This window comes from Hemicordylus capensis, chromosome 9, assembly GCF_027244095.1.
Source record: "Hemicordylus capensis ecotype Gifberg chromosome 9, rHemCap1.1.pri, whole genome shotgun sequence".
NCBI classification, from domain to species: Eukaryota; Metazoa; Chordata; class Lepidosauria; order Squamata; family Cordylidae; genus Hemicordylus; species Hemicordylus capensis.
The window spans coordinates 23,188,051-23,203,114 of record NC_069665.1 but is presented as its reverse complement, the minus strand read 5'-3'; the positions used below and the strand labels follow the sequence as shown (position 1 = coordinate 23,203,114).

At 46.0% G+C, this 15,064-nt stretch overlaps 1 protein-coding gene across 4 annotated transcripts in view; it reads left to right on the top strand.

Annotated features, from left to right (window-relative positions):
- ZNF423 (zinc finger protein 423) overlaps positions 1-15,064 on the top strand; it is a 311,610-nt gene that overhangs the window by 171,972 nt on the left and 124,574 nt on the right. For all 4 annotated transcript variants that reach the window (XM_053271249.1, XM_053271248.1, XM_053271247.1 and 1 more), the window contains one exon: positions 9,508-9,592. In XM_053271249.1, coding sequence (XP_053127224.1) covers positions 9,508-9,592 — 85 coding nt within the window. The remainder of the gene's footprint in view (positions 1-9,507; positions 9,593-15,064) is intronic.

Sequence of the window (15,064 nt, the reverse complement as noted above, 5' to 3'; positions counted from 1 at the left end):
TGCAAACATAAGGCAGGCTGAGCAAAAACCGCATTTTACCTGTTGTATTACAAATCAACAAGAGATTAGAAAACAGAACAGCATGTTGTTCAATTTAGCTGGCCTGGCTATCTTGGAGATGCCTTTTTAACAAGCTACCATAAGTTACTGTTCTCTGGAAAGGATACAAGTGCTGAGGGGCCCTGAAAGCTTCTGAAGTCTGCTGAAAGCTGCTGAAATCTGTGGGATTACTTGTGAGTCATTGAGTAGCTACTGAGCCCTTTCTCATGATCGGTGAGAAAGGGCTACGGGATCAGCGGGGAGGAAGCCATAAAAAGCTTACCTCCCTGCAGACAATCCACTTCCATGTGATGGGCGGGCCAACCGCCTGCCCGGACGATTACCGGCTGCTCCCAGCAGCTCGGAGGGTTGGGATGCCTGGACGCATTGCCCTGCCCCCAGAACTCCCATACTGCAATGTGCAAGTGCTTGGTGCATTATGGGGATCCCCTTCCCCTCCCCAAAGCTGACCTGGAGCCCCACAGTCTGCAAGCAGCTGAGGCTGGCAGACAATCTGAAATACAGGGCTAAATCGCTCTCTTAACCCCATTTAAGAAGGTGGCTCCAGAGGCGGGTTTGCTGCGGAGGCACCAGCAGTTTTCACTCATGGGCAAAACCGGGCTTGGCTTCGTTAGCCTTATTTCGTCTGCCCGTGAGAAAACTCTCTCTCTCTCTCTCTCTCTCTCTGAAACAAAATGTGACAGGGTGAGGAATATTTTACCACAATTATCCTAAGAGTGTGCATCGACCTTAATTGCCCTAACATTTATTGCACAATCCACACTTAAATGCCTGCAGTTTGCTGGCTTCGATCCAGCTTAATATTCCATGTGAGTATTGAAACCAATGGGACTATTTTGTTGGACAGGGTTGTACCACGTTGACTCTCCAGCCGTGGTTGGACTACAGCTCCCATTATCCCCAGCCACAGGGACCAGTAGACAGTGATGATGGGAGATGTCGCTCAATGTCTGCATGAGGACCGGAATTGGGCAGCCGTGGCTTATGACATTTGTCTCCCTTCCTCCAATGGGTCTTCCTACCCTGTTTTGTCCTCACAAGAACCCTGTGAAGAGTAGATTAGGCTGAAGGTGGCATGCCCAAAGTCATCCAGGGAGCTTCATGGCTGAGCACGGGACTTGAACCCCCTTCTCCCCAATCCTAATCCCACTCACTAACCACTACACCACACTTGCTCATTGTTGGGTAGTCATGACTAAGTTAGGTCCAACTGCTTTCAGTGGGACTTTTCCCGCAACCAGCTTTCGGTCTCCCTGTAGAAGAGCTAGATAAACTATATCTATACTGAGGGAGAGGTGAGTTAGCAAGGCCCCCCAACTCGGCTGGGATTAACTGCTGTTTGGTTCTTCCACCCCCCTCCCCAAATTGTCTTTCCTCAGTGGCCAATCTACTGCCTTGGTCATTACAACAATTATGAAGCAAAGTAAGAAATGGCACCTGACGTTGATTATTTTCCTCTTATCTCCCTACCATTTCTGCCTTTTTGTTTAATGTATTAGTTAGCTTGCAGGGAGAGCCTTTAAAAATGTTTTTGTATAGCACCTAGAAAATTTCAGATACTTTATAAACAATACAGTGTGCTTTTCACATTGTACACATGCAGAATGAAAACAAAAGTATTGTGAAGTTGGAGAAGGAACTCTACCATTTCTGACCACAGATGGAGGACAAGGTCACTCACCCTCCTTTAATGCTCCCCTTGTAACAAAATTCCCTGCAAGGAGTAAACTAGCATGATAATGAACAGAATGAACTGCAGCCTCCTCCCTTACTCCGAGGTGCTAGTTTTTGCTTTTTGAGTTTGCAGGGGTTTTTTTTAACATGGAAAGCATGAAGTGGGCGTGGGAATCCTGCATTTGTTGTCCATACTGGTTCAGTCTATCATATGATTTCAGGATTCTGCCCCCTCATGGGGCTCCATGTATAGGTGAAAACGAACAATCTGGTGGGAAAGGATATGCACAGGTACATTTCGTATTGGTTATGGACATAACCAGTGTGGATAGAGTGTTATACTAGGACCAGCGAGTCCTGAGTTCAAACCTCCATTCAGTCATGAAACTCGCTGGGCAACTTTGGGCCAGTTTCTTCTCTATGTATGCCTAGCCTACCTCACAGGGTTGTTGTGAGGTTGAACATAACCATGTACATGGCCCTTGGAGAAAGAAGCCGAATATAAATATAAAAATCAATCAATCCCTCTGTCCCCAAAATTGTTCCCCAAACCAATACTTGTTGCCTTTTAAATAAATCTCTACCTTAGGGTGAAGGACACCATTTAGTTGTCTGAGAAGGGTGAGGGTATTGTTTGCACCGAGCAGCCTTCTCACAAGGTTATTACTGTTAACAGGAACTTGGTGCGGCAGGTCTAAGACATTAGCATATATGCCAATTGCAAGCTCCTGTGTAAAGTGTAATTTGGTGCAGGCCTGAATTCTGATTTTTCATTATCTTCTACAAAAGAAATCTTCCCTCTTGGGATGAGATTCAAAGCATTTACTTTGTTGAAGAACTTAAATTCTCTCCCGAGAGAAGAGGAGGTATAGAAGCTCTTGCTGAAGAGAGAGAGACAGTTAAAACTAAGAGTGAGCAGGACGGCAGCATTTCCCCCTCACGACGACCGTGAAGGCGGGGGGGGGGGAGTTTGTACAGTAGGAGCTTGGAGTATTTCCGCCTCTGTGTGTGCACTCATATGAAATAGGAATTAGTTTGGCATAAAAGAATAGGCCCGTGCTTTAAGAGGAGTGTGAAACACAATGAAGAGGCAAGAAGTAGAAAGACGGCAACGGGCCTAATAAGTAGTTTCGGATGATGAACTCTCAGGAGGCACGGCGCTGAAGGGAGAGGTGTTTCCATTCCCTATTTTATTCTCTCCAGAATTAGATGTATATCACAGCTGGAGGCAGGTCTAGTCACATATTCGCTTGACCCCGAGGGAGCACTATGCAGTTGCAGCGCTAAAGCAGAGAGTGAAACAAAGCACAGAATCTTTCGCTCGGATTGTTTCAAGCGCCGATAAATCCTTTGAACCCAACACATTGTCACGATCGGCAAGATCTACAAGAGACAAGCTTTTAACAGCTCTATCCCAGCCACAGAAAAGGCGATGCTTCATTAGGGTGGATTGGGGAGCTTCCGACTTGAGCAGGAAAGGACTTTCTAATAGCGCCGAGCCAGGCTGCCGTTTCAGGAGTTCAATCGACCATAATTAGAAACAGTCACAGGGCACAAGGAATGTGATAAGTGTGACTCCTTTGTTCGCTGGCCGAGAAAAGTCCCATGCCTTACTACTCCTTCCGGTTTTATTGAGGAAACCAAGAAATAAGTTAATCTGCCAAGCTACCAATGGAAATTTCAAGAAAGTATTTTCAGTGGCCGCAAACTGCAGATATAGCTTTCTCGGAAGGCTGTCTGTGTACTTCAGCAGCCAAGAATCCTATTAGTACAGAGGCCAATGACTGACTTTTCTACAGAAACTCATATAAGGAAGCTGCTGGTGGTCTGATCATGAGCTAGTCTGGGAACTGTTGTTGCTTAATCAATTTTTATGTAAAAGTTCAAAAAACTTTGGGCTTTAAATACATGCAATAGTTTGGAGAGATTCGTCAGGGACAAAGAGCATACCTAACTGACATGAGGCTTTAAAAGATTTTTTTTTAATTCTTAGCTGTCCAAAAATGGTAGCTGGAAAAAAGTGTTCATCTTAAACCGTAGGGCTGTTCTCATGATCCTAGACAGGGTAGTAGGATTGCCCAGTCAGGGTAGGAGAGCTGTGTGTGCTCCTGGTTGGCTGTTGTATGTTTGCAAAATTCAAGGTAGGAGGAGGGGAGAGTGATCACGGGGGAGCTGGGAGCTGGCTAGGAAGGCTTTTTGTCCACACTTCATGAAATTCTGGGGACAGAATGTGGGTTGGCCACGCCCGTCTTATCCAGTTCCCAGATCTCCTCCCGCCCCACCTTGATCTTTGGAAACACACGATCCAATCCTGGTTATATGCTGGTTAACTACCTCAATTTAATCAAGATCGTCTGGAAATTCGGTGTTCTCAAGACACGCTTCATGTGAGCTTGTGGGGCTGGCCATTAGTGGTTAACTCTTTCACGACAATTGTTTTACTTGTGAGAACATGACCTAAGATTCCCTCCTCCACAAAAACATGTGTCTGCATGCGTAGAAACAAAATAAGGCACCACGTAATTAACAAGTGTCTAAATCTGAGGCCCCCTTTGAGTTTGAGGCCCAAGCCAAATGGCACTCTGTGCCCGCCATGGTCCTACAGAGAGAGGGAGAGAGAGAGAGAGAGAGAGAGACATGGGGATTCTGACCATTTTCAAATGCATCAGGCACAGCAAGTGAATGGTGCTTTTACCACCCATTTGGATATTCCTGAGGCTTGTGGCTTGCAAATCCTCTGGGGTGTCCCAGGATGCTCTAGGAAGCTACCTTGCTCCCGATTATGTCCCGGGCAGCAAAAGGCTTGGAAAATTCCAAACAGCCTCTTAAAGTGAACCTACTTTTCAGGCTTGTCAGGGTTTGCTCACCTGCCCTGCCCTAGCCTGACCCTGCTGCATTTGTCCCCCAAGTGCTCAGACAGGGAGGGAACTGTTTCCACGTAACATGTTTCCACGTAACGTGGGACTTTGAGAAGCCCTTTCTTCTTCAAACATCACCTCAACTGTTCGTTCTCTGGACAGCCTCAGGCAAGATGTGATTTTCTCCCTTAACCCTGGCCTAGAATATGGGGGTAATGACACTGAACTACCTTGCAAGTTTATGCTGTAAGAATTATTTACCCCATTTTCTATGAGACAACTCGAAGCAGCTAACAAAAAAGCTGACACCATTCGTGGCCATTAGTTACATCTAGCTGTTATTGAGCTCATGCATCTGAAGTGACTGGAGCACTTAGGAGGATTATGTAAACGTTAAAGATTATTAATTATTATGGGGCTTGATCTGGCTGGGTCCATCTCCTGCGTACAGAGTCCCTCTGGGAGTCTCTTCCCAGTCCTTCTGCTAACACAAGCATACAGGTTTGTGTGCCAGGCGTGTGAGTAGTAAAGTTGGGAGGGATCCTGCAGGACTTCTAGCCCAACCTCGTGCTGAATGCAGGGAGCGGCTGCAGCTTCTCCCTGACAGATGGCCCTCCAGCCTCTCTTGGAAAAAAAGCCTTCAGCAGAGGAGAGCCCACAGCTGCACGGCTATTCCTCTGTCAGAGAGTTCTTCGTGTCAGGCAATGCCTCCTAATGCTCTCGACTATAAAGTCTTTCACACGTCCTCGAGGCCACTGCTGGGTGTGCTGCAGGGGAGGCAGGAACCCGCCTGCCTTCCCCTCCACTGTGTGCCCACATGAGTGGCGGCCCCATGAACACAGGAGCCGGGAGCCGGAGGACTTCCTTCCTCCTGCGTCCCAAAATAGGGATGTGCACGGAACCGCCACGAGCACACGAGCACCCGGTACTTCCGGCCACTTCCGGCCGAGGACAAGGAAGGGGTGGTAGGGAGGTATGCTGCAGCCCTGAAGGTTTTTCCCGGGAAGGAGCACCAGTGGGGGGGAAACGGCAGGAGGGGTGAGTGCACCCTCCCCCGCCCTTAAAGTCGCACCCCCACTGGCTTCGAACTCTGAACCGGCCCCAGGTTCGTGCACATTCCTATCCCAAGGTGGCACGGGTGCGGCGGCTGCTCTCGTTAATAGCAGTTGCCGCGTTCGCTGTGGGCGCTCCTTTGCTCTGCTTGTTGCCAGAAATGGCGGCAGGCCAGGTGGAAGCATTTAACCCGGTGGCGATTGGCCAGATGATTAGCTTAACCTGGGCTAAACATAAACACTGGGTTAGAAACTTGGCCTTAGCGTGGGGGCAGCATTGGCATCAGGCTCTATCCTGGTGCTTCACATGTGCAGCCTAGGCCAGCTGGGCTGCCCGTGTGGAGAGCCTCTTTTTCTTCTTTCTTGTGATTTCAACCCACTGATTCTAGTTCAGCCCTCAAGAGCAACAGGGACTTTGGAAGAGAATAAGAGGTACACGTATGCTTGACATTTTTCTCTCCATTCATTCCTCCCCTTTGTGTGCCACCATGTAAGTAGTTTGTGCTGTAGATGCAACTTGCGTGATGCATAGACGAAAGGCCTACCCCCCGCACACCCTTTGCGCTGCCTGTGCGCATGTCTGTCCTTGTGTTCGTGGGGAGGATGGTACAACGGACAGATCTCTGCAGAGTTCTGTGGACTCCTCTGTGTGTGGATGTGTGTCCCCCGCCCCCTCCAGTAGATCAAGTTCCATATGTCTTCAAGATGTTTCTTATATATCATACTCCACCTGAGACCAGCGATTGACAGCATGCACTATGCAGGTTAGGCTCCAACTCCCATGTTGTTGGACTACAACGCAGTGGCTGAAGAGCCTAGGTTTGACAATCACTGCCTTTGATGAATCTTTGCACATATAGACAAGTATGAGAGTCAGACGATTCTAATCACGAGATTGGGGGAGGGCTTGTCCTGGGTTGGTCACGGCTTTTATGCAACAGAAGAAACTCCAAGGGGATACAAGTCCCATTATGAGTCCTTGGGATCTCTGTGGTTAGGATGGGGCTGGTGAATGGTGCCAACCTACTATGACAAATATTACTACAACCTACTGCTAGTACCATGGACCCCTTGTGCTAGGCCCTTGTGTAAATGGGTATATTTACATCCTTCTATACATCTCTCCCAGTTTTCCTGGTTGCATAATCTGTCTACGAATCACTACAACACATATCAAATACTCTCTATTGCATTGTTAGTAAGCAGCCAACATCCCTGCTGTTTGATCTGACAATGTAAAGTGATCTGATCTGTGAAAAGAAAAATTGAAACACAAGCAATGATGTTTCTCTTTAGAATAAGAGGGGGTGATGCTTCTCCTGTTGTAAACATTTTAACTTTTACTCCCTGTAAATTATTCCTAGGATTCCCCCCTGCCCCCCCCCCATGCATCACTAAGAGGACACACCTCTGCCACTCTTAAGTACAAACCCCATCTTCTTTGATTGAATAAATGACTCATGTAATTGTTCCTTCACGCTATCTCCTTGTTTCGGCAGCTAAGCTTCATTAGTATGACTTCGTGACACAGGAAGCGTGTAACAAATGGTGGCAAAAAGTCTGTATCCTGTTTTACTGTAGGGTTTTCACCATTTCTGGAATCCATACTTTTGTTTCCTCAAGTGATACTTGGTCCATGGGTGCTGTGAAATTTCGGTAATGTCTTTCCCCCGAAATTGCACTGCTCCCACTGAGAGGCCATTATTTCCCTGGAAAGGGCATCTTACTGCAGTGACTAGAGTGTTCGGAATACTCTTGTTGGTTTAAAGGCACACATTTCCTTCTCTGCTCAAATCTGAACTAAAGCAGCCCCCAGTTTATTGTTATACACAAAATTAAAAACGACACAAATTTAGACAAACCAAGAGCTGCAGAAACAAAGACGCCTCATCCCAGATTTACAAAATCTGAAGTCAGCACAGCACCAGGTAGTGAAATTAATGTACCCCAGACACTTTGGCTGCCTAAATGCTTAGTTGTGGGTGCTGAACATGTTCTGCCCTAATCTATTATTAGAAGCAAGTCCTTCATCCTTTAAATGCACGGTATAAATTACAAGTTTTCATGTATGCATCACTTTGGGTGCAGAGTGCCCTATGAGCTTTTCTTGTTTTCGCCCTTAAAACAGCATTTAGAGGCCACTCTTGTTCTTGGGGTTAACTGTTTCAATGGGAAGCAGAGGAAATGATCTGCCCCCACCCCTGCCTTCACAAGCACTTTACGTTGAGTTTTGAATTTACCTCCTTTGGGGGCTCCTCCCGCCACGCCTGGAAGCTGTTCAGAGCAGCAGCAGAGGATCGTCTCCGCCACTCAGATGGCCGCCGCACATACGTGGAGGACATTTGCTGTCCACGCAAATGGCCTCCGCCAGCCGAGTCGCAGAGCCAGTCCTCTGCTGCAGCGAGTGCTGGGTGACGCTGGTCCTCTGCTGCTCTGAACAGCTTTCAGGTGTGGCGGGAGGAAAGGTAAAAGCACCTACTAATTTACAGTTAAAGGTACCTGCCGCCACCCCAGCAGCACCCGGACTGCCTGCCACTGTTTCATACTGTAAGTTAATACTGTCATTGGCCGAGCCCCAGGGGCTGACATCCAGACTGAAATATCGCTGGTCTTGATAGTGCTGCACACACACACTATGTGGAAAAGACTCCTTTTATCCATCTTCTTTGAAGCTCTCTGTGACTCTCAAAAATGTACCCCTGAGGACCGCTTGACCCCCAGGGACATGATTTTGGGAGTCACAGCCAGAGGTGCACCTAGGTCATTTGGGAGCCTGGACCTAAAGGCCTTTGGAGACATCCCCCCCGCCGCAAATTAAGCATCATCATACTTGCTTGGCCAGGCCACCACACTGCCCAGGATAGACTAAAGAGGGTTTGGGGATCCCCAGGGGCTGTGGAGGCCCTAGACTTTGCCCAAAAGTCCAGGGGTAAGAGCGCCTTTGGTCACAGCTGGATTCAGAGGCAAAGGGCGATTAATGAAAATTGTCTTTGCTGTGGTGCATGCGCAACATCCCTACATTAGCACTTTGTTAGTTTGGATGTTGGCTAGTAGACTGTGGGCAGCAATGTTTCCAATACATCTTCCCTGCTGCCTCCCTCAGAAATAAGAGCGAGGTACTCTATTGGTTAACTAAAATACCTTATGTAAAAATAGGGCCTTTTGGGTTGTGGCTCTTGTCTTGTGGACAAGCCTGTACTATCATCTCCTGCTTTTGTCCAGAGGGTTCAGGACTTTATAATGAAGAAAATATTTTACTTCTTCACTATTTGTGCTTTTTAATGCATTTATTATTTTTATTGTTGCTGATATTTAGCTATTTTTAAATTTAATGTTTAAACAGTTGTTTGTTACTACGATTGCCATGTTGAATTGTTGTGTACCACCTTGATAATTTCAGAAGGGAGTGTTAATGGATCTTCTCAACAGTTATGCAACCCCAGCCTCTGGTGTAGGACAGGCAATCCCCACTCTTAGGAGATGACCAAATTCTAGGTTTCTCTATAGGAAAACAAATCTGGAAACCGTGACCAGTGTTTGAATAGTCACAGGAACAGGGAAATATTCTACTCAGTACATTATTGAGTTGGAATAGTTACATTTCCTAGGGCAAGTATTGAATTTAAAAAATTGCTGGTTTTTGGTGTGAAGGAATGGAGATTTGTCCTAGTCTTTCCTGAACTACTTGACCACATCTTGAGCTTTCATCTTAAGTTCTGATTGTCCTTGGTTTGTTAGTTTTTTGGGAGCAAGGGGCAAGAATGGGGTTGAAGGAACATGCAAATATGAAAGTTTATAGGACTTAAAAGCGGATATTTTGGCTTTCAAGTTCTCTTATCTCCCTTCTTTGGTTGTTTCAACAGAAAAAGACCTATCAATGCATCAAGTGCCAGATGACTTTTGAGAATGAGAGAGAGATACAGATCCATGTCGCAAATCATATGATTGGTAAGAACACTTTCAGCCTGGCCACTCACAGGCTACTTGTTCCTCTTCTTGATCTTTGATGCTGACTTTTCTATGCAGTTGTTATTCTGCATAGTTTAAGGTTTTAATTGAAACGATGGGCTCAAATTTTGTGAGGGTGAAGACTCTCTTTGCCATTGCGCTAGTTTCATGGTGGCAGCACTCCTCTGGACAGCTGGTGGCCCTCATCTTTATTTCCCAGAAGTCTGCAGGGAATGATGCCATGTCATCACACACTGTCATTCACAGGGGACTTGTGAGAAACTAAAATGGCAGCCATTGAGAAAAGGGTGGCCATTTTACCCAAGGTTCCCTCCCATGATCGCCACCTGTGAATGGGGCCATGGGATGCGGGGAGGGTTCGGTCATTTCAGCTCAGTTCTGCATTACAAACAGTTTGGGGCTGATTCGTATGAACCAGTGTGGTGTGGTTGTGTCCCTATGATCTCTGTGAGTAAGATGGACACATGTTTGTTGTACCTCTTGGGTGCCAGCGATGTTGGCTAGGAAATAACCATGTCCAAGTCAAGTTATTTGCGGCCCCCCAAGAGCAAGGGCCTTCAAGATAACTGGCTGATCTCCAGGGAGGTGTGGACAGTAGCCAGGCACCATGTGAACCTCTCTCTGATCCTTCCTAGTGTGTCTTCGTTGACTCAGTAAATAAGATTACTGATCTGCATAAGAGGCTAAGGTTGCCTCATAACCCAAGTTGAGGTAAGAAAAGGACCAGTTATCTCTCTTTCATAACGTTTTGTTTCTTGAGGTTTCAAGAAAAGTGCAGTGTGGATTCCTGCCAGCACTTCTTTCCATTTCATCTGCACTTCCCTGGTCTTAAAACTTTGCCACTCAGGATACGTGTTTGAAACAGTTGTTTTCCTTCCTGGCCTTGGGGAGGCTCCCAATGACAGTGTGTTAAGAATCCCCTGGTTTAGAAGGCAGCAATTCTCTCCATTTCAAAGCCGCTTAAAATGTCTTAATGCCGAGTTGTCCCTCTCCTGTCCCATTTTTGCTTGTGCTAAAATGAAACTGTTGACAAGATCTTCTACTCTATGCCATAAATTTCAGTTTTATCTGGAAGGCGGGGAGGGTGGGGAAGAAAGAAAGCTCTCGCTGGTTGTCAACCACTTAGAAGCAATTATGCTTCAATTTTGTATGTCATGACATTGAATTGCTCACATTTCCATAGCTTAAATGTGGTGAATTCCTGAGGCACATTATCAAAACAGGATGCTTAAGAAGTTTTATTACAACCCCCCTAGTTTCTTTCTTTCTACTTATATCTTTTTTAAAAAAAGAGAGGGTTTTTTTGTCTAAGCAATTTAGGTTTTTGAAAGGTTTGCCTTTTAGATGCTCACATTTTGCATTTACAGTTCCTGTTTTCGACAGCGAGGCCTTGCTTGTTTTCAAGCCTCGTCCAAGTGGGAACAGGACCCAGTAAAATGTTACTGTAGCCGAAAGGGCTATATTTCTGGTGCAGCTGTATGGCTGCTTTTCCTGAAGAATGTAGAGAACTGTTTCTTCTATCTGCACAGATGTTATAAATATATGTGGAGGCTCAAGAGCTTAGTTTATTTTGATGCATAGACCACAGAGGAGTTGCTTACACATGACACTCCAGACGTATGCCGCTGAAGATCCTTCAAGGGCCCTATGGTGCTCTTTATGTGTTCGTGTGCGACATTCATCTCCGATAATCATAATGATTTCCCTTGAACCATTTAGCATTTAAAGAATCTATTCTTCCACGTACGGAGCTCCCATTATCATTAATGTGAATTATGCACAAATGTTGAAGGGAGACTTTGAAACGCTGACATTGAAGATAAGAGCAAAACCTCTTTCTGGAAGAAGAATAGGTACTGTCACTCACCATAATTTCCACAGTAGTGCTAGGCGGGGAGCTTGCAGACGGTGTCAGGAAGGTTAAAATGAAGTTATCTAAAAATGTTTGCTTTTGTGGCAGGTGTTAATGCAATCTCTTGTTTGCAGGTGTGAAGGGTGAGAGCTTTGCTAATTGGACCATGGTGATTTCAACTCTTTTTCTCCCACCCTCCTTTCCCCCTTCTCTTATTGAGATTTTATTCCGCCCTCTTTATGTCTGTATGAGAAAAGTATCCTTAGGCAACTGGATGTGTCTTTTTAATGTAAAGCTCTGAAATAGAGGTGGGGCTATCGCTGATCTATAAATATGTGGTATACATATGTTGTTACAGATTTGCTCTAGAGTTGGATTTAAATTAGAAACATCCCCTGATGCCACTCTGTTAAGCTCCTTTGGATGTTCCCCAGGTGGTATAGTTGCTGACTTCCCTGTGGTTGCTTCCATGATAGCTTCCACTCATGTGTTACTTTATATTGTGAAGAGGAAACACATGAGCGGAAGTTCTCCTGGGAGCACCTCGTCCTTTAGTCTCCCAGTTACCACTCCAGAGGTGAGAGAGGGGTGCAAAGGGAACATTGACTGTGCCTTTGGTTCCTGCCAGTGTTGCCCTCATCTTGCACTAGGCTGAAATGCCCCTCACTTTCATGGACCCATTTATCACCCACAAAAATAGGAGGTATCTTGGCAATTCCTCCGGGCTGGTGGCTGCCATCTCCTCCTCAGCATATCTCAGAACCATGCCACACCATTGAAACATTGTTCTGGGAGTGGATGATGGTGGCCACCAGGCAAGAGGAGCTGGAAGAAGCGCTGGTGAGTATTGTCGCCACCCCCCAAAATACAGTAGAGGCAAGGGAAAGCAATTTCACCCTCTCATCTCCTAATTCCTTGTTCCTGCCCCCCCCCCTTCAGTTGAAAGTTCCTAAAGTGATTGGCAAAATCTGCTGCATTTATAATGTCAGAAAGCTGAGGAGGACCCCATTTGTTCATGGCTGGCACAGAGAGACCTAAAGCAATGCCACCACAACCTCAGCTCCATCATCTGTGGCTCAGATTGGAAGCTCTGCTCCCCAGAAAACAAACTGCTCTTTGGCATAATGCGAATCAAGTATGTTGGGAGTGATGGCCTTGTGGGAGGGAAACATAGAAGATTTTGCTTATTATATGCTTGGCTGTCCATTGTCCATTAAGCCTTGCTAGGGGCACCATTGGATGTGCACTTGACCAAATGATTGGATGGTCAGTAAGGTGTGTGTGTGTATATATGAGAGAGAGAGAGAGAGAGAGAGAGAGAGAGACTCTAATAAGATGGGGACCTATGAAGTAGGCTGCGGGTTTTTGTGTTTTTTGTGTGTGGTGCGTGCTGTTAAAACTTGGTTTCAAATTTGCAAATAATGAGCTACTGGATTGTAGAGAGGTGTTTCAGGAGCTTGGATGTTCTGCCTCCCTATGGAAATGCATTCCCTTTGCAGCTCCCCATTCATATGGCTACATTTATCAAAATAGCACTCAGGGAATGTTCAGTGCTACTCGCACATGTCTTTTTGAAAAATTGCCATTCTGCTCGTGTGTGTGTGTGTGTGTCTTCTGTGTCAATGGCAGTGGGTGCAATGGAGCAGCAAACATAATCACAATTGGGCTGTTGATATGGGAAAGTAGGTACATTGTCCATGTTGTGTGCAAAAAAGATACATACACATACATACAAACACAGTGGCATATTGGGTCCTGTATGTCCTCCCTGGAGACTGAACAGACTGCATCCCTAGAGGAGATATATGGGAAACATGTTGCTTTGTTTGTATACCAGGACCTCTGGGAAAAAATTCTAGCAAAAGAACAGACCCCTTCTTAGTCATGATCAGTCTGGAGGGGAGCTGTTGGGAAAACAATTTCAACCAAGGCTTTTCAGGGTTGCGGTTTTTCCCCCTTCTTTCTCTTTTTAAAAACTACCCAGAGATCAAAAAGCCTATTGGAACAACTCAGCTGATTAGGGTGTCTTTGAAACGTTCGAATTTGTCACAAAAAGGGATCCCCATCCCCCTCTGGAGACTTTGGGGAGTCTACTCAGGAGTATATCAAAAAAATTTCAGCAGTTCCAGCTGCCTCTGTACTTGCTTGCCTCCTCCTGTGCTGACCCGATCATGTTTAAAGTGTGTTCTGCCCCCTCTTATTCCTCCCCTGCTTCCGTTGCCTCTGATGTGTGCTGTCTGTTAGATGCCTAGGAAGATGGGCATGCTCAGTAGCTGGCTCTGCAGGGAGCCTAGAGGACGGCCATGTTGCCTCTAGGATCACAGAAGACTCTTAATGATGCGTCGCTTCTTCTTTGCCAGTGGTAGAGGGAGCAAGGGAGCAGCTGAACGTTTGGGCTGTTGGTATGAGAAGGAAGCACATCACCCATCTTCTTGTGCAAAAAGAACCTGGGAGGAGTTTTGTGTTTTTTTTAAAAATTAAAATTTTGTATCCTACGCTGATGTTTTGTACTTATTGGGACTTCAATCCTTGGATGACTTGCACCAATCCAATCCTGCCAACTGGTTTGTTATAAATGGTAGGTTCATTTGGGAAAAGCGACTGGTGGTTTCCAACACGATGAGACTGAAACAGATAAAGATGGTTCAGTTTCATTGAATTCAGTGAAGATTTCAAGTCCTGGTTTTCACTTTTGGGAACAGCAGGGTACACAGAGTAGCAGTTGTGTAGCAAATGTGGTCTTTGTGGTTGACAAATCCACAATCAAAATATAGGCAAGATTTAAGACCTTTCTTTGAATACTGTCTTGTTAACTGAGCTTCTAGTAGTGTCAATTACTTTAGATGTCCACAGTTTTAAAAGGTACTTCCAAGCAGTAGTTCCTGAATTAAAGCCAATCACTTTGCTGTTTCCTTCATGGGACTAACATTCAGATCCTAAACATTTCCTCTTGGAAGTAAATTTTACTGATTTAATTTCTTGTTTGCATTTTAAATGTGAATCGACACAGCGTTTGCATTAATACATTTATTTATTGGTTCAGTTTGAATGCATGTGCATTATGGACTAGTGGAGTCTTTGGAAATGTATTGTGCCATATCCTGGTTGCCTGCAAAGTGAAGAGAGGCAAGACTGGTCTGGTCTGGTTTACAGGACCCCAGAGAGCTCCAAAGGAACAAGTTGATCTGATGGAGTCCCAGCTTCAACAGAACTCATTTATGTCTCTGGGCCCTGACTGCCTCCCCTAGGCTCCACCCCTCTGTTACAAAGCTTGGGTCCTTCAAGGGCAGCCCCCAGATCTGGAGTTGAGCCCTCCACTGTCTCAGCTACCTCTCACCTGATGCATTCTCTGTATTGCTGAGCAGGCACTGGATCCTGAGAGGTTCCTGATACATCTGGGCCTGACACTTCAGGCGCGTCTGGCTCAAGCAGGACCAACTCTGGGTCTCCAGATTTGGGTTCTTGCTGCTCCTCATTGCCCTGTTCATCCTCACTGCTAGGGTCTGAGTCCTGTACCTCAGCAGCTGGTGTTGCTGCTGGCTATCTCTTTCCCTGTGGGATCTGGGTCCTGGCTGTTGCTTGTCGTCTGAATTGTGTCA